At 40.6% G+C, this 18,459-nt stretch overlaps 3 protein-coding genes and 1 long non-coding RNA gene across 5 annotated transcripts in view; all 4 read left to right on the top strand.

Moving 5' to 3' along the window:
- Window positions 1-841, top strand: part of LOC148328613 (uncharacterized) — a 78,833-nt gene extending 77,992 nt beyond the window's left edge. Inside the window, exon 4 of the long non-coding RNA XR_015845704.1 lies at window positions 791-841. This is a non-coding gene — a long non-coding RNA (uncharacterized LOC148328613). The remainder of the gene's footprint in view (window positions 1-790) is intronic.
- On the top strand, window positions 840-11,410 carry csf3r (colony stimulating factor 3 receptor). The gene is made up of 17 exons (XM_088307721.1): window positions 840-901; window positions 3,648-3,709; window positions 3,944-4,015; window positions 4,445-4,729; window positions 4,791-4,923; window positions 4,999-5,165; window positions 5,711-5,871; window positions 6,003-6,150; window positions 6,643-6,725; window positions 6,812-7,019; window positions 7,089-7,277; window positions 7,657-7,758; window positions 8,690-8,836; window positions 8,917-9,057; window positions 10,090-10,186; window positions 10,256-10,334; window positions 10,453-11,410. Exons 3-17 carry the CDS (start codon window positions 3,955-3,957, stop codon window positions 10,897-10,899), a joined length of 2,448 nt encoding a protein of 815 aa, XP_088163847.1. The 5' UTR covers window positions 840-901; window positions 3,648-3,709; window positions 3,944-3,954; the 3' UTR covers window positions 10,900-11,410.
- Window positions 11,411-11,598: 188 nt separating this feature from the next.
- mrps15 (mitochondrial ribosomal protein S15) lies at window positions 11,599-14,674 on the top strand. 2 transcript variants are annotated; one of them, XM_088307005.1, is made up of 9 exons: window positions 11,599-11,858; window positions 12,559-12,627; window positions 12,714-12,789; window positions 13,034-13,082; window positions 13,204-13,288; window positions 13,424-13,482; window positions 13,721-13,912; window positions 14,217-14,301; window positions 14,389-14,674. In XM_088307005.1, exons 1-9 carry the CDS (start codon window positions 11,738-11,740, stop codon window positions 14,403-14,405), a joined length of 753 nt encoding a protein of 250 aa, XP_088163131.1. In that variant the 5' UTR covers window positions 11,599-11,737; the 3' UTR covers window positions 14,406-14,674. The 2 variants fall into 2 exon arrangements, with proteins under 2 accessions (XP_088163131.1, XP_088163132.1); XM_088307006.1 differs by having other exon boundaries at window positions 11,619-11,858; window positions 12,686-12,789.
- Window positions 14,675-16,875: 2,201 nt separating this feature from the next.
- On the top strand, window positions 16,876-18,358 carry ponzr11 (plac8 onzin related protein 11). The gene is made up of 3 exons (XM_088307053.1): window positions 16,876-17,013; window positions 17,089-17,225; window positions 17,999-18,358. Exons 1-3 carry the CDS (start codon window positions 16,902-16,904, stop codon window positions 18,101-18,103), a joined length of 354 nt encoding a protein of 117 aa, XP_088163179.1. The 5' UTR covers window positions 16,876-16,901; the 3' UTR covers window positions 18,104-18,358.
- The last annotated feature ends 101 nt before the right edge of the window (window positions 18,359-18,459 follow it).

The raw sequence follows: 18,459 nt of genomic DNA on the forward strand, positions 1-18,459 counted from the left end.
AGTACAAATTTTGTATCTAGTCTGTCCACTATACATTTTTGGCTCATCATTTGAGTGCAAAAGTACGTTATTCATCCCAGAAAAGGGAAAACGCGCTTCTCTACTGTAATATTTGTTTCCAGATAATCTCATGCTTGTGTATTTGTTTCCCAATGTTCACTGATTTAGCTATGTTTGTTAAACAATTAATCTCCCGATTATTTTTTAGATCAATCCATTAATCAAATTTAAAAAAAATAAATTAAAAAATCTGTTTGATTCCTTCATTCAAAAAGTTAGGCGCAAACATAAATTCCTGGTTTGGTCGGTAACATGTCAGAAAATTGCTAACAATTTCAACTAATAGTTTTAACTAAACTAAACTGTTGAGGACATGACATTCTGAGCTTTTGGACAATTTGAGATTTCTTGAGGTCACTAAAAGGATTCTAAATAATTATCGGTTCATTTTCTAATCTATTTGCCAATTAATTGTCGCACCTCTAATGATGATTTTTATTGAATTTCCTTTACCAGATGTTAGAAAACTGCTAAATTATTGGTTGATTTGTCATCTCCCCATCAATTTATCTTCGGTTGTCTTGACTCATTATTGTCACTTTTGTGTACATTAAATGTGTTCTTATGACTCCCATGATCAGATCACATGACCAGCGACACAAAACCCAAACTTTTTCTTACAACTGTTTGTTTTGTCCACGTTGAACAACCTCCCTTGTTTTGTTTTGTTTCTTCCTCACACACCCCCCCCTCCTATGCCCCCCCCCCCCCCCCTCCTCCGCCCCAACAGTCCATCATTCAAGGGCCCCTTCCTGGAAAGTTGCGCTCCACTCTCAAAACACGTCCACACGTGAAGCGAGCGTTGCCACTCGGAGACTCGGCTGATCCTGCCGTGTGTGGTGTGAGTAGTCTGAATGTGTGAATATGTGTGTGGGCTGTCAAACGATTACAATTTTTTATTGTAATATTTTTTTATTCTGCATGAATATGGTTATGGTATGTAAATATTGAAGATTTCAAAGTTTGGGAAAATAGTGTTGCTCAGGTGACATTTTTCCATCATGTGAAAAAAATTAAATTCTCAATGTGGTGTAATTTTAGTTTCCACTTCCTTAAGGGATTTTTTTTTTTTTAATGTGCTCTGATTTGAAACTGATTTCCCAATTGCATGACCAGTGATTAGAGATTTTTCTGTGCCAATTTTGGGAATTTTGGTCACAGTATCACATTTGCACTTTTCCCGTCCATTTATAAATAAAAGCGGGTGTGAAAAAACAAAATTAAACTAATTAAAGCGTTATTAAAGATTCCAAGTGATAAAAATTGTTTTTTAATTATTTTGGAATTTGTGGATGTTTTCCTCAAAACAATGTTGCTGTTTAAAAAAGGGGATATGAAACCAACTTTTTTTTGTTTTTTGTTGCTGCTCATTAGTGGAATTTTTCATATCTTGAAATGTAAATGTAAAAAAAAAAGATCTCATGTTTCCTTGATGTTAGCATTTGGGAATGTTTTCCACATCATATTTACTCTCTTTCCATCCATTTATTAAAAAAAAAAGATGTGGAACATTAATTCATTTACTGCCATTGACGGCTAAAGACGTCCAAGATTGTTTTTTTTTTTTTTTTTTAACTCTGGTTGTTGTGAATGAGTTAAACATGTAGGACTAAATTCATTGATAAGCAAAACTATTGTTACACATTCCGAGGTGAAAGCATTTTTTTTTTTGTTAGCATTTGGGAATGTTTTCCTCACTGTACGGTTGTAGCATTTGTGAGCGATCCCCACTTGCCAACCATCGAATAAGAGGACGTGAAGCAGCCAGCGTACAAAAGAAGTGAGCTTTTCATGACGGCTGACTTAAAGGTCAATTGGCCTCAAAGATTCAAGCACCTCGTTGTATTCTTATCTAATCATTCCCTTTTCAGAGTGGCCTTGTTGTGAGAAATAAGTCCAGAAAATGGGGAAGTGGCGTTGAGTGTGTAATTGTACTGCGTGTCAAGGATGTTGCTAAATGGTGAAAGTGTTGCAATAAACCTCCTCCGCATGCTCGTCGTCGGCGGCCGCGGCCTCCAACATCAGCAGCGGCAAAGGAAACATATGTCGGCTGTAGTACAATCATTGCGACACAGTTGCGTGCGCGTTTGCGCCGCTTACTGCCATGTGCAGATGCCACCTAGTGAGTGTCGGGAGGGATCAAAAAAAAAAACTGTATCCTACAAAAAGAAAAATTTGCATAATTTATGACCCAAAAAAATTTAAATAAATAAATACACCATAAGATGTTAAATTAACATTGTCATTAATTAATGAAATGTTTAATTTAGTTTTTAAATATTGTATTAAATAAATAAATGTCATTAATTAAATTACCAATGTATATGTAAAAAAAATAATTAAATACATCCATGATTAAATACATTAAATAAATGTGTCCTTAATTGATTAAATTACCAATGAATATAAGTAAATAATTAATTAAATACATAAGTAATTATATATTTTACATATAATTTAATTTAAAATGACACATTTATTTATTTAATTACTCATGTAATTAATATATGAAAAATGTCATGAATTAATGACAGTTTTAATCTATTTATTGAATGTTGGCGCTTTCAGTCCTCTATACTGCTGTTTTGGTTTGAAGAGTTTGTAAAATGAGCAAATTTTTTTCCCCCAGAGAAAAAAAATAGTTGAAGAATTAAAAATATGAAAGATTGTACTGGTCGCAAAGAAATTATGAATATTATCAACAACAACATCAGCCGGAAGGAAACAAATCCGTTCATGTGCGTGCTATGTGCAAATGAAACCGACTAAGTGTCCGTCTTCATCAAATTTGCCTGCTCGCCAGACCAAAAAGACTTTTTTCGAGCCTCCGGCGAACCACCTGCTGAGACTAATCAGGCAGTCTCAAATGGAAAAAAAAAAAAAAAAACGAATTTGGATTTATTTATGTGAGCGCCTGATAAGAAATGAAAATGATTCTCACCTCTTCAACAAAGAAGAGCGAAAATGGCTTCGTTATTCTTCACAAGCTGCCCGAGTGCGATTGGACGATTCCAAAAGGATCGCTTTGGCATCTTGGAGCCGAGGATTTACGTTGACGTGAGTTGAGGGGGCTTCGTGTCGACAAAAGTAGTGCTTTGACATCATATTGTTGCACCTAAAGGCGGATGTTAAATCTTTCTATTTTCATGAACCAGCATGACGACCGGGCTTGACTCACTGGTGCTGCTGCTTTCGAGCGCCTCGTTGTCACAGAGTGGAAAAGTCATGCCATTTTTTTCTTTTCTCGTGTCTCAACCTTGCGGACGTCGAGCCAGTCATGAAATTTCTAGTCTCAGTGATGTTATTTGATTGGCAGTTGAACAAGGTGTGGCTTCAGTGCTTTCATTGCTTGATTTCACCCCCATTTTGAAGCCTCATTTTATGTACGTGGCAATTTTTTTTTTTTTTTTAATTGTTCAAACTTGGCAGGGTCATGAACAACCTTCTTCTCTGTGGTCTTTCACATTTCGAGAAGATTAAAAATGTTTTATTTAGACTTGAATATTATTTTATTTTGATTTTTTTTAGAAGAAGGAACATGACTTGTACTCAGTAAGTAATTCCATTGTTGTGCGTTTTCTTTTCAGCCTCACTGCAGTGCAGACCATCAAAATCACGACTTCAGTGACGATTTCATGTGTGTGGAATGGTGAGTCGTTCAAAGAGACCTTGTCGTTTTTTCATTTTTCACTCAAAAGAAACAAACTACTTGATGACGTGACAATACAGCTGCAACTTTGTGGCGAATCACTCCTATCTACATTTTTTTTTTTCATTCTTCGTCTGTCTTGTGCAATTTAACGCAATAACCGATCATTTCCGAATAAATGTCACTTTTTTGGAATTGTGACAGCCCCGTGTTTCTTTTTGGGCTGCCTGGCAGGTTTTGCCGTCATGGCGGCCGCGTGGATGTCGGTGCTTGTCATGCTGGCGGCCGTGAACGCGGCGGCATACGGTAAGTGTCAGAAGTGACAAAATAAGATGGCTAAAAATGGGTGGATTTTACTGCTTTGCTCCTATTCCGCAAACGCCACATTAATCGGAATGACATATTTCGACTAGTGAAGGTGCATGAGACATTTTATTGCGAAGAATTTTTTGGGGTTGACTTCCCCTTTAATATGTAGAAATTGAAGTTTCAATGTTTTTTCAATACAAAAAAATTATCGATATCAAGTATCGGTATCAGGACGATACCGGCATTATTTTTCGCCTATCAGGTATCGATACCAGTCACCGACACTTGAGGCAAAAAAATTAAAAATCGAAAAATCAAAAGTTTTTGTCATTGTATTCAATTATTTTCAACAATACAATTTATTTATTTATTTTATTTTTGTGGCTTGCACTCTCTTGGAATTTGTATTCTCTCTCCCCTAATTAGTCGATGCCAGGCGACCATGCGCCAGCGTCCACGCGTCCAGTCCGGTGGTGACCGTGGGCTCGCCCGTGACGGCCACCTGCGTCATCGACGACGACTGCCCCGCAAATGAAGTCCAATTGCGACTCGGTGACCGCGTCCTTCCCGCCGTGGTTCCCGTGGCCAATGCGAGCGGCAGAGCCTACCGCGTGGTGATCCCCGCTTTCAACCACAGCCGGGCCACCCTCACCTGCTGCCTCCGGTCGGCGCCGAATGACATCATCGCGGGGGTGGAAATACGAGCTGGATGTAAGGAAATGGGGCTTGTTTTTCGTTTTGTTTCGCGATTAATTGTATGCGTGGACTTTAGATCCGCCTCCAGTGCCGCAGAACCTGAGCTGTCAGACCAACCTGTCGACCCACGAAAGCCTGACCTGTACGTGGGAAGCGAGCCTGCCGGACCCCCACCTACCCACAAAGTATACCCTCCACACTCACATTGGGTAAATATGCCAACGTCACGCTGGAAAGATGAAAAAATGAAACGTTTCAAGCTTTCCTTGGGTTGTTCATTGGAGGGATTTGAAGTGGAATCACATCTACGAGGTTCCGCCGGGGGTCCGCAGCTACACCATCCCTCGCTCCGGCTTCGTCTTCTTCTCCGAAATGGAAATATACGTGAAGGCTGTGAATCCGCTCGGAGAGACGAGATCGGCGCGGCTGCTTTTGGAACCTGTCAGTTCAGGTAGTCATTGTGGGGGAACGCGGATGCTTGCCTCAATTTAATTTTGGTGGATTTTCACGACGTGGATAACCGAGGTTCGACACAACTTTAAAGATAAGAACACAGTTTGTTTGTTTTTTCATATTGTTACAGTAAGTAATAAATGACGTCGCAATTAGGTTAATGAAATGCAGATAAATTCTTCTGAGTTTGGGGTTAATCATGACTTTGAATATGAATTGTTAATTCCGAAAACAACCACATGCCAAGTTATAAGGGGGTGTGTGCACTTATGCAACCACATTATAGCCGCTACTTTTAATTACCCTCTTGATAAAAATTTCAAAAATGAAATCTTTTTGCGTTGCACAGGATGTCAGTCACATTAAAGGTGGAAAAAGTTTTGAAATTTTTTTTCTTTGCTCTTGTTTTTTTTTCAATATCAGGGAACTGCATTTGAACAGGGGTGTGAAGACTTTTGTTTGATGGGCAAAAAAAAATCACGAGACAAACCAATTTTTGTGATTGTAATTAACTTGTCGGATTGACTGTTTTTTTTTTTCCAGCAAAATTTGACCCGCCAAAGATTATGAAGCTGCAAGCGTGGCGTCTCGGCTGCCTCAGGCTAATCTGGGACTTTTCCCAGTACCAAGACTGGATGAAAGACTTTGTCAGTCTTGAAGTCCGACTCAAAACGGAGGAGAGCAGCTTGTGGACCGAGCGACCAGTAAGGACGCCGTGCGACTCGTCTTTTGCTCCGTGACCAAGCTTGCACATCCATAAAATAATTAGAAGTGCTGTTAACCTGTGTCATCACATTTTTGGTTTGCTTTCGTTTGACCGTGACTGACGTTTCAGATCGTGGACCAGGCGATGCCCAAGAGGCACGTGTACCGGTGTGGTCTGCTGCACGGGTCGAAGTACGTCGCCCAGATCCGAGTCAGATACCAGCAAAGCCCGTGGAGTGACTGGAGCAGCAGCCAGTCTGCGGGCACTCTGGAGACCGGTAGGCCTTAGAAAGATTCTGTGGTACCGTCGGGTTGGGTGGGGCGGCGGGGTTGAAGTTGGGCAAGAGACGATTCGGTCCTTTTGGATCAAGGAAAGCCTTGATCAGGCTGTAAGGTTTTGGATAAAATGCGTCACCTTGGCTTGGTTTGTTGGCGCGTCTCGTTCGGGGTGATTAGGATTCGTCGTAACAGTGGTGGGCGGTCAAGGCCTTCAAAGTCCTTCTATGCTGGCCTAAGAGAATCCCCCCCCCAAAAAAAAGATCATATTCTTCACAATGATGTCATATTATATCCTCGTGTTGAATTTTTAGATGAGAGTTTTTATCCAATCAGAATTCAGCTAGCTGGTGTTGCCAGGCAGATTTCGGAATACCAGAAGCGCGCACGACTCGTCCGAGGCCTACGTGTGAAATTCACGGCCCGCCACTGGATTCTCACGATAGCGCTTTCGGAGTATTTATTCCTGTGATGTTCCTGTTTCCTTTTTCCAGCTCCCACCGGATCCCTCCACACTTGGATGAGATTTACCGGGAATCTCGTGAACAACCAACTGGAAATGCTCCTCTTTTGGAAGGTACACGCTTGTCGCCTGCACTCAATCTCGAACGAGTTTCGAGTCGCTGCCCTTACTAGTACCATTTTTTTTTGGTTTTGTTCCAGCCGTCCGAACGATTCCGAGCCAACGGCCGGAACGTGTCTTATGTGGTCTCGGCGCTGAACACGTTGACTAAGAAGGCGAAGTTGTGCGCCACGGCCAGCAATCATTGCACCTTCCGTGTTCCCAGAAAAGCCCGGAAAGTCTATCTTGTCGCTGTGAACGCGGCCGGCAAGTCCACGCCGACGTCGGTCCGAATCTACCTCCCCAAAGGTACAACTGGAAAACGCTTTGCTTCCGGAAGTGCTTCGTTTATGACGATGTCCGTTCTGTCCCCCGCAGCCGGCGAAGCGATATCGGACGTTCGCGCCGCTGCCGTCGGGAACGCGTCCGTGCTGGTCCGATGGGAAAACTCGCCGTCGCCCACTCTCATCGATTACGTAGTGGAATGGAGACCCTTGTTAAACAACGACCGGGCCCTCGTTCACTTTGAGACTGCCGGACGGAATCTATCGAGTCTTGTTTTAACAGGTATCTTTCTGTGTCTTCATTTGCGGCGCGATTTGGGTCTGGGTCACGGTCGCGATATTGCATGAGGTCAAATGTATCGTATCTGACTTGGACTGAAACGTCTCGCATCATTATCGGAGTGAATCATATCGCATTGTAATTGGAATGAAAACGGGATCTCGTAATTGGGGTGAATTGCATCGTAAACGGACCGTTATACACCCCGCGCAGGATGTGCGATGTAGATCCACTTTTTCACTTCAACATCCCAGCCGTCGTTGCGTTCCTCCCCACTGGGCGCTCATCTCACTCCCCAAGAATTCCCTCGCCCGTGACCTTCCTTTTACACCCTGTTAGGAGCTTACGGATACACTGCAACCTCCCTCGCTCTCACCCACAGGCAGCTTTGAGCCGTACAAGCCCTACGGGATTTCCGTGTATCCCAGATTTAAGGACGGCATCGGCCCGCCTCGGACTGTTAATGCCTACTCGCTGCAAAAGGGTGAGTAACGAAAGCTGGAGGAGGTGGAAACAAAAGGGGGAGGACATGCAGACATTAGTTGGAGGAGTGATGTAACAGTGCCCTCCTGTGGCTGCAAAAGGTACTGTTGGCCTTAGTTAAGTCCAGAAAATAGATCATTTAAAAATGTGTATTATTTTTTTTCAGATAATGTTTCATGGGAAAATGTAATACATTATTTCACTTTTTACTTTTTAGTGCCCAACATATGAATTGAACTCATTTAGAAATATATTCAAATTAGTTGTTTCAGACTGTATTTCACAATTTAATTCATTTATATATTCATTAAAAATGAGCTAAATATTTTTTCACATTCTTAAAAAAAAATATTTCCTGCTGTAGTCATTATTTAAATTTAATCGGTTTCATGTTTCCCGACACAAATAAATAATTCATGCATAGATTACATTTCATTAATTATTAGTGTTTTTTTTTTTTTTTTTATTTATTTTCACAAGTTATCACATTTACAAAAAATATTTCTAATTGAAATTATTAATTACTAAAATGATTTATACGATTGCTTTGTTCTTTGCTTTTCGACACCTACTTAAGTACATTGGTCATGCAATAAATAATAAATAGATTTGACTTAATTGTTTTTGATTGTATTTCACATTTTCAGTCATCGTTTAACAAAATAATGCATTCAACATTTAATGACTTGTTGAACACTTAATAATTTTCCCAGATTTTTATACATTATTTTAGATTTTGGTTATTTATTTAAAAACAGAAATTCCCATGCGAATAATAGGCATCATTTGTTCAATTTTGGTTCAAATTTAAATACATTATAATTAGGCGAGTAATCGTGAGATTTTAAATGTTGTTTCCTTACAAAAAAAAAAAAAAGCTTCAGTATGTTTCAAGGACTCTCATGATCACCGATTCTGATCTATTTTTTAAGCTCCATCTGAAGTTCCGAAGATAAGAATTAAAAAGAACTGGCAGTACCACGTGGAACTGACCTGGGATGAAATCCCTTTGGACCAGCGGAATGGGATCATTCAGAGCTACAAATTGTTTTACTGGGACGAGACAAAAAGGGTTCACGGTCGGCAAACTTTTATTTCAAATGAATATTTTGTGTATTTAATTCCGATGTCATGGACGGATGCATCACTGTCATTTCAGTGGCGGCAGGAGACCTGGAAGAGCGAAAAGTGGTCCTGACGGGCCTCAACTCTTTGTCGGTTTACGATGCCGTGTTGATGGTTAGCACGCTTGGCGGAAGTCGGAACGGCTCCATGGTTCACTTTGACATCAAAGAAATGGGTTGGTATTAGTTTGCTCTTGTTTAGACGTGGAACTAATCACGTTTGGAACAAGAACTTGCGCTGCTTGATATACTTCAAAACGTATATGGTTTTTTTTTTTTTGGTTTTTTTTTGTTTTTTTTTTCAATTTACTTTAAAAAATTCAAAATTTATTTCGCTGACCAATGAGGAAAAAAAAATCATAACAATGCATAAATATTGCTTGGATGTATATGAGACATTTCTAAATGAATGGGCCGGGAACCAAAGCGCTGTTATTTTTGTGCGTTTCTGCATTTTCTCACAGGTAGAAATAAAATGTTTGGTTGGGTATTCTTTGAGTAATTTAGCAAAACATATTGGCAAGCCAATATAATACTGATACTGTACGTCTGTAGTAATGCTTAATTCTTGTATTCAAATGACTTTTTCTTTGACTCTCATGCTGGCTGTGAAATCAATTAGCGGCATTTTGCAAATAATTATTTCAAAAGAGGCTTCAAGCTATTCAGGGATAATCCCATTTGGATGTTGACTGTCAAACTACACTTAAAACCGAGAGAATTGCACCTTGGGTATTTAAAAGAAACACCTGGTTTATCGTTTAGCGTGCTAGCTTAGTGCTAATGCTAGCACAAAATGGGATTGCTAGCTAACAAGAACAGTCAATTAAACATAAAACTGGGAGAATTGCACCTTGGGTATTTAAAACAAACATGGTTTATTGTTTAGCCTGCTAGCTTAGTGCTAATGCTAAACCAAAATGGGATTAATTATCCAGTCCGCCAACGATCATGTGAATTTCTATCTGAATTTCCACCACATCTATTTTTTAACCAACTCACCGGTTCCGTATTCCTTCTAAGCAATTCATAATCTCTGACTTGGTCAAATGACTTCTTTTTTTTTTGTTAGTTTTTTTTGGGCTAGGGCAGTGTTGCAATTCATGATTTTTGTCACCCATATGTCACAGAAAAAAGTTTAGTAACTCTGTAATTTAGAGTATAACGAGCAACTCGAATGTTCTGTTTGTGTTTTTTTGTCATCTCAGATCCTGTCTCTTCCGTGATAATTGCGGTGGCCGCTTGTGCTTGTTTGTGTCTGGTCATCATCTTTTTAGTCAAGTCTTGTTCCTCCAAACATAATCGGTACGTAAAATGGAAGTTGCGCCGTTCGGGTTGCGACCGCGTTTTATGTCATTCGGTGTCTTTTCACAGGCTGAAGGTGCGTTTTTGGCCCGATGTTCCTGATCCTGCCAACAGCAGCATCAAAAGTTGGACCTCAGAATCCACACAGGTGACACGTCGGCATGTGCAAACGATCACATCGCAGTACCGCGCACATCTCAAACATACCTTGTGGGTTGTGCTGCATCCAACCTTGCTCTAATGACTAAAGGTCCACTTTTTTGCAGGATGTCCGATCTTCGTGGGACTTTATGGAGCCAAATCCGATTTATCTGTCCCACCTGAGCTTCCTGGAAATACCCCAGAAGCCCAATAAGGAAAAAGACGTCACCGCTTGGTTGAACAACGCGGAGGACACCAGCGACCTGGGCGAGTCCATCTGCGGCTCCCCTTTCCTCCCCGGTTTTACGTCGTCCAACAGCGACTCCGTGCCCTACGCCACCGTCATCTTCCCCGCCTCGCATCCTCACGAGTACCTGCGCTCCGAGTCCACGCAGCCACTCCTGGAGTCGGACGAGTTACAAAGCCCCAAGTGTTACCAAAACGTGGACGCGTCCGAAGACTCGCGATGCTTTTTTGGACCATGCGGGGTGGAAGAGGAGGCCAACGCAGCCACCATCCAGTGGGAGGACTTTCCTTTTCTCAGAGCATTAGCCATCAATGACACTCAGTGAATTCACATTTTTGATTTGACTTGTACAGTAAGTTGAAATACAGCGCTGTCTTGACTTGCGACTTTAATTCGTAACCACTATCAGCACTCAGAAAACTTGTATCTCAAATCATCTTTTCCTCTTTGAATGAAATGAAAATGTCGTTAATCTGGATGGAATTCAGGCTTGTGTGCTGCTGCCACTTGTTACCACCAGGGGGCAATGTAATGCAGACAGACATAAAGAGATTTGAAAATGACACAGAACACCCTTGCAACTAAACTGTAGTAATATTTGTCGTGTTGTTGTTGTTTTTCAGAAGATAATGAATATATTCCCGAAAGTATTGTTGTATGCTTTCTGCGTGTGTTTCTACTGGTTATGTTCAAAGTTGTTATAAAGTACAATAACACGGATGCAAATTCCCCTTGCCTGTCTATGGAGTTTTTAAATCTTGTGAAAATGTTACAATTAGATTGATGTACATGTCTTATCTTACTTTTTTTTAAAGGAATAAAGTTTTGAAAACATGCTCATGTTTTTCCATACTAAAAATGTTTAACCATAAATTCAATTACATTTTCCATAATAATTATCAAAATGTACATTAACACAATATCATACAAATGAATTATATATTATGTCTACGATGAGTAAAACTAATTGATTGGATATTTGAAATAACAGTTTGAACGATCGATGCGTTCTGGGTTCGTTTAATATTCCTCGATCGAGGAGCGACGACTGCTTACGCCTAGCAAATATGGCGCAGCGCATCTAGCGGTCGAGTGTCTTTTTCTCTTGACTGTGTCGTTTCGGCCGCGTTTGATCTGCGAGTTTGTGAAGTCAAAGCAAAGTCATGCTGTCGAATATTGCTCTGAGGACCGTTCTAAGGTCTTCGGTGGGCGTTTTGAGGGAAAGCGCCGCACCTCCGCGGACGTGCTGCTCGGCGTTGCTGTCGGGACACAAAGCCAGCGGCGGTAAGAAGACAACTCGGAGGCGGTGTTAAAAATGGAGGGTGGACGTTTATATTGCGTGCTATTCAAGTCATCGAAACGTCTCTGTTAGTGAGGTTAATACGGCATTAACGATTAGCATCGTTAGCTCATAGCTAAATGACAAGAGCTAGTTGCGACGAACTGCGCATGCGCGGGCGGCACACCATCGCTGGACAGTCCATTAGGTACACTTACAGTTTGGAAATTGAAATGTACGTTCTCTGTAATTTAAACTATATTTGTCATCGTAATATAACATTTTATCCTAAACGTTAGTTGGTCAACATTAGTCTCAACTCTCAGTACGACAAACCACAGAAGTTTGTAATTTTTAATTATTAAATCAAACCTTCTCCGACAGTGATTTGGATGCGAGTCTCCTCTTAAAATACGTAAAAATGCAGAATATTACTTGTTTCAATTTTAAATTCTTGTATGACTATGGTTATTTTATGTTCTGAAAAAAAATGCTAAAATTGATGTTGAAATAAACTGTCGCATTATTGTTATTATAAAAACAGGTCATTTGTGATGCCTTTAAAACCCTTATTTCTAATAATGTTTCAGTTGTTTTATTTACTGAAAATTAAAATAATTTATTAAACAATTTTTTTTTAAAAATCCAAGGTTGTTTTAGGCTTTAAAATGAATGTAATAATGATTATTTATTGTCTCTCTTCAGCATCAGGAAGCTTTGGCCTTCCGGCAGCAGTCCGACATTATGCTCGCGCTACAAAGAAAAAGGTGGCAGGTATGTCATTGTAAATTACGTACGTACAGCTCTGAATAAAAGGCTCACTTTCCACCAGTTGCTCTTCTGTTTCGCCTGCCTTTCAGTTCCTGAGAGCCAACTCAGCGACCTCCCTCCGACCATGCTGAAGTTGGATTACTCCGCTGTACCGCTCGCTCAAACGTAAACACGACGCTCGATGCTACCTATACACAAGTCGTCAATTTTGCGTGTGGGTCTTGAACCTAGATACAGAATAGTTGTAAAAAATTGATATTCGGATTCATCCTGACTAAACCAACCAGATTTCATGCAAGTACAGTCGCATGGTGTATTTTATTTATCTTTTTTTTTTCCTCTTTGTTTTGCGAGTCAAAAATTGAAATCTAAGCAAAACTTCAACTCGTGCGTGTGTTTGTCGATGCAGGACGGACGATGTTGTCAAAAGACTTCTTTCGCTGGAGTTGGCGAGTCATGTAAGTTATTTAAATGGCCTCTAATGACAACATCACGTCATCAACGGATTGGTTCATCGTGCGTGTGTTTGTCCCGTTTCTGCGTGTGTGTGTGTGTGTGTGTGAATGTTTATGTCCTCAGAGTGACAAGCTGGCGCTGAGAAAAGAGCAGCTGATTGCCAAGGTGCAGCGGGACGAAAGCGACCGCAACTCAGTGGAAGTTCAAGGCGAGTTTGTCTTCACTCTCTCTCTTTCTCTCACACGCACGCACACACACGCACACACACACACATACGCACTTGCATGATTTTCATGAGTCAAGTGTGTGCCCTTGAGTGAGCCTTCATCTGTGTGTGTTGCAGTGGCCATTTTGACGGCGAGGATACGCAACTTTCAGGAGCACTTGCTCAAACATCACAAGGTGAGCCGCTAGAATTCATGACGTGGTAAAAGGTTCTTCAGAACTTTAAAGCGTCAACACGTTTCCTTCCTGTCGCTTCAGACACATACACACGTACCACAGGATATCCTGTGTCAATCATGCCGCGCACAAGATGGTCGTGGTCGGAAAATTTCCACTTTTTCAACACAATCAGGCTGTCGTTTCCTCTGCCTTCAAATTCTTCTTTCACCAGCGTGCCCTCATTTGTGTCTTCCAGGACAAGGCCAACAAGAGACGCATGCTCATGGCCATCGACAAGAGGAAGAAGTTGCTGAAGAACCTGCGGCTGGAGCGCTACGACGCCTTTGAGAATGTGTGCGAGCAGCTGGGCATCACCTACACCTTCCCGCCAGAGTACTACAGGAGGGCCACGCGACGCTGGCTGGCCAAGAAGGCCTTCTGCATCAAGGTAGCAAACGCGAGGCGCCCAAGATCGCCCTGCGTCACCAAAGTCCATCACGGATGACTTCCTTTCATCAAATGTGGCAAAACAATCAGCAGTTACATTGGAATGTTAGATTTCATTTCAGCACCCTCCTAAAATAATTTTTCATTTCTGTATTTCCAGACAACATGAAAAAGGGAACCACATTCTGATTGAATTCCATTTATTAATCATTTAATTTCGAAAGTGACAAAATGGCCGCCCCCTGAGATGTCTAAAAAACGGGTTGTCTTCTCCTCTTTTGACGCCCGTGTGGTCGCCTCCGCAGGTCTTCAAGGAGGTGCAGAAGCAGAAAGCCGAGCAGAAGCTGAAAATGAAGCAAAGCGCAGAAGCAGCCGCGACGCCAGCTGCCAGTAAGTCGCTGCCGTCACTCGCCGCCTTTTTGCGCTGATGGTACAAAAGACGACATTATTCGACCTTTTTTTTTTTTTTGCTTCCAGGTCACCCGTCTGTGTAACATGTGGGTGTCCAAACTGCAGCCCTGGGGCCATTTGTGGCCCACTGTCCATTTTATAGCAGTCCACACCAGAAAGCGCTGAAAGTCTCAAGTGGATAAATGTCGAATCCACCGTCACAGGTCTGATGCAAACATTTTGCAGACTCTATGTGGAAGAATAGTGAGATCTGTCAACATCAATACTAAGTTTTTTTTTTTTTTTCATCATTTTCTATACCGCTCCTTTACTCAGCAAGATAATAAATTGAGTAATTTGGAGGAAAAAAAAATTACGTGAGTGCCGTCTTGTTTTTTGGTAACTTTACATTTTTACGTTGCGGTACATTTTTTCACACAGGTCTCACATCGTTAACCTAATAGCATAATTGTCCTATTTGAAAAAAAAAAAAAGTACATTTGCTTCAATTGAACCTTTGCGCATTGTCATGACCTGGATCACGATCTGCAGTGACGTCTGGAAAATAAAATAGCAAGCACAGTGGTATTTTTTTTTTTATTGACCTGAGATTAATTTAAGATTTCCAAGAATTATTTTATTTGAGTAATAACATTATGCCTTTTTCCCCACAATTTAAAACAGTTCCTAGTTGTCCACGTAACAAGTTTGTGATACGCTTTCGTCAAAGTATTACAAGGATCAAGAATTACAGCACCCTTAGCACACCCTGGTTCTTGTCTTGCTGAAATTGGCCAATTTCTCAGTGGCCTTTCCAGACGAGAATGACTTCAGAGCCCACTCGGGGTGGGGGGGACAGAAATAAATCCAGCGCCCATAAAGACAAACACATTTTCAACTCATGGAGGCTGCACTTCATGCACTACACTTTGTGTATGCGGCGCTTCTGGACAGTGGACACATGACCATGCACAAATGGCCGCCACCGCCATCTTCTCATTGTCATCTTTCCAGAGTAAGCGATTACGTTGCGCTTCTGAAAAACTAACGCTAATCTCTAAATCTAACAAAACTCAATGCAGCTCTGCTTACCCTTTAGGTTTAGCATGGGCGTTGCCCGTATGAGCAATGTGGGTGTTTCTGCACGGTAGCGTTTCCGACTAGCTGGCCGTCACTTGAAAGTGGCTCTGGAGCTTCACCCAGCCAAGCTGAACAAGTCATGATCAGAGAAACTGCGCATGTGGTGGCAGTACGTTAAATTAGCCGACAACGTCAAAAAAAAAAACAAAAGCGTGTGCTTGCAAGCTCGTTCAAAAGTCAAGTTTCCATAATATGTCCTCTCTTTAAATGTACGAGTGGACTCTGCTCATGATGCAAGCGAGAGAGAGGAAAAAAAACCAACAAAAAAAAAAGTTTGGCCTGAGACTCACCGCAGCGATCTCGCCATCCTTCTCAGCCGTTTAGTTTCACCAATAAACGTTTGTCAACTTGAACCCCAAACTTCCTGTGTGGTGTCAAGCTCGGCAGTTTGATCGGGACCAGCGCATACGCACTCACGCCTTCTGGTAAGTCACATTCTGTTTTTACGATCACGCCAAACGTCAAATGATTGAATGCTAAAATTGAACAAGAATGCATGTCAAATTTGTTGTTTAGCATACTTGACATATTTTATTTATTTATTTATTTTTTTGCCCATAGATTGAATTGGCTAAGTTTTTAGATCATCTTAATACCTTACATTAAAGTCGTTCCATTTAGGACCATCCAAATCTTAGCGTTATTAATACATAAATTTGCGTACTTTCTATGATTGGTGTTTTGTTTTGTTTTTTAACAAAATAACCCCAAAAATGTTGAAACATACACTTGTGTATTATGATTTTAAATGTATTACAAGTTATGTTGACTGTAAAGAAATATTAAACATGACCAGCAATTATTTTATTATTTTTTCTTTTTCATATATTTCAATCGAAATGTTTCTTTTTAAACAATAAAATAAACAGGGTGTTATCGATCATAAATAGTGATGTGATATTTTCATTTTTCAAAATGTATCGTGAATTATCTTGAAGGTGTCAAAATGTAATTAAAGTCGTTAAATTGTTTTATTTTGTTGTTAAAAATGTTTCTTTTTATTTTCACTAAATATTTTAAAATATTTTTGAAGTACTTTATTCAAAGATATTCTGTGGTATGAATAATTGTCACATTTTAGTATTCAAAATAGGTTTGACAAACGTGTTTAATTTGTTCTAAGTTTTTTTGGGATTGCAATTATTTTATGGGAAAATTATAAACGGATCATACATTTGTGAGCTAAAGTTGAGTGCTCGTCTGTTGGCTGCACAAACAACACCAGGCTTCATCTTTTAGGCGTATTACTCACCCTGTAAAGTGGAAATAACACGCAGAGCACAACAACAACAAAATGTGGCGGGATTCAGAATCAGGTCTTTGTTTTCTCATGCAAAAAAAAAATGTAGTGAAGATACTACAATCTTTTCTCACATGATGCATATATCTTTATATATATATATATTTATTTATTTTTTTTTTTTCTATTTTTTTTTCAATGTGTCAGAACTGCAGCCGCCATGTCAAACCCAGCGGTAACCAGTCAACCGGGCGCTGGCGGCTACGGAACCAACGTCCAAACGGGACAGTGGAGCACGGGCCTCTGCGCCTGCCACAGTGATTTGTTGATTTGTGAGAATGAAGATTTTATTTTATTTTTTGTAGAATTCAATAAGCCAAAATAATATTCAATCTTTCATCCACCAGGTGCTTTCGGCTGCTTCTGCCCGTTCGTCCTGGCCTGTTACACGGCGGACAAATATGGCGAACACTGCTGCTTGGGCTGCTTGCCGGGCGGTTTGACGGCTATGAGGACCCATATGAGGCTCACGTACGGCATTCAGGTATTTGGAAGTAAAGAAGAAGAAGAAGAAGAAGTGCTTTGATTTCACTGTCAGATTGCACCAGGAAGGAAATGTTTATTGCGTTGGAATTGAGAAAGTCGATCACACTTAAGTAATTTGTGCAAGTCACAAGTCTTGAAGCGGAAGTCAAGTCCAAATTTTTGTGGTCATAAACTCTGTGCTTCCACTTGTGTAAACATGTTATTTTGTTTATTATTGCGTTTGTGGAATTAGAATTAATCTTATATTGCCACCCGTTTTCATTCGTCCAAAGAGGGGGACGTTTTCTGCAACAGCACCCCCTGCTGTTGACTGAAATTGACGACGAAGTGCCCGTAGGCTCCCATTACGAACGTCACGTGACCCCGACTTCAATTTCAGTTGACAGCGGAGGGGGCGGTGCTACATAGGATGGTAGCAAAATGTCATGCGGTTCAAGGCGAAATCCAGTCGAGTCTCATAATTAGCAAATCAAAGTCAAGTTCTGTTTTTCGGAAGTGTTGCCAAGCAAATCCCAATTCCTAAAATTGTTAACTTCAATTTGACTTGCATCAAGTCACGTGACTCGAGCATTTTATCCATTTGAGGATTTTTTTAACAATTTAAGTCTGTTCCTAAATACCAAGTCCGTCACTCGTAGGGCTATAAGTAATGATTTACAAAAAACAATGCCCAATAGACGGCAGCATTTGGTCTCGATTCATTCACTGTTTTCTGTAGACGCAATTAAAAAGTCACTTTTCCATAATATGTGCCCTTTCATCTATTCGCAGGGGACAATTTGCAACGACGCACTCCTGTCGTTTTTCTGCGGCGTCTGTGAGGTGTGCAGAATGGCCAGAGAGATCCGCATCCGGAATGGAGAAACGTCACTGTAATAGCAACAATCAATCTAAGGAGTGGTCATCACCCATAGAAAGGATGCATTAAAGATGTTTTTTTTTTTTGGAGACATCATCATATGGCACGCGGGGTGTGGGTTCCTACCCTAAACATTGTCCTTTTTTTTCATTCAAGCAAACTGGGTCTCCTATTGAATAAAGAAGATACATGTAACTGATGCGTTTGCCCTGAACTTTAACATTGCACATTGTCATCATGACCATAATAAAGACTATTTTGTGTGCTAGTAATCTTCAAACAAATTTTTACTGAGAAAAAATATTTAGGGACCTCTTTTTATTTTTTAATAATGTAAACTGTCTTCGTGTTCCGCAATCTCGCTCAATTTCCT

Source organism: Idiotropiscis lumnitzeri, chromosome 10, assembly GCF_059441095.1.
Source record: "Idiotropiscis lumnitzeri isolate Australia: NSW breed Sydney's pygmy pipehorse chromosome 10, RoL_Ilum_1.0, whole genome shotgun sequence".
NCBI lineage: Eukaryota > Metazoa > Chordata > Actinopteri > Syngnathiformes > Syngnathidae > Idiotropiscis > Idiotropiscis lumnitzeri.

Bases quoted from the DNA above. Each gene is read 5' to 3' on its own strand.
- csf3r (XM_088307721.1), top strand. From the start codon at position 3,955: ATGGCGGCCGCGTGGATGTCGGTGCTTGTCATGCTGGCGGCCGTGAAC. The intron at 4,730-4,790 runs GTAAGGAAATGG...CGTGGACTTTAG, and splicing joins GGTGGAAATACGAGCTGGAT to ATCCGCCTCCAGTGCCGCAG. The intron at 5,166-5,710 runs GTAGTCATTGTG...TTTTTTTTCCAG, and splicing joins TTTGGAACCTGTCAGTTCAG to CAAAATTTGACCCGCCAAAG.
- ponzr11 (XM_088307053.1), top strand. From the start codon at position 16,902: ATGTCAAACCCAGCGGTAACCAGTCAACCGGGCGCTGGCGGCTACGGA. The intron at 17,014-17,088 runs GTGAGAATGAAG...TTCATCCACCAG, and splicing joins CCACAGTGATTTGTTGATTT to GTGCTTTCGGCTGCTTCTGC. The intron at 17,226-17,998 runs GTATTTGGAAGT...ATCTATTCGCAG, and splicing joins GGCTCACGTACGGCATTCAG to GGGACAATTTGCAACGACGC.
- mrps15 (XM_088307005.1), top strand. From the start codon at position 11,738: ATGCTGTCGAATATTGCTCTGAGGACCGTTCTAAGGTCTTCGGTGGGC. The intron at 11,859-12,558 runs GTAAGAAGACAA...GTCTCTCTTCAG, and splicing joins GGGACACAAAGCCAGCGGCG to CATCAGGAAGCTTTGGCCTT. The intron at 12,790-13,033 runs GTAAACACGACG...TTGTCGATGCAG, and splicing joins GCTGTACCGCTCGCTCAAAC to GACGGACGATGTTGTCAAAA.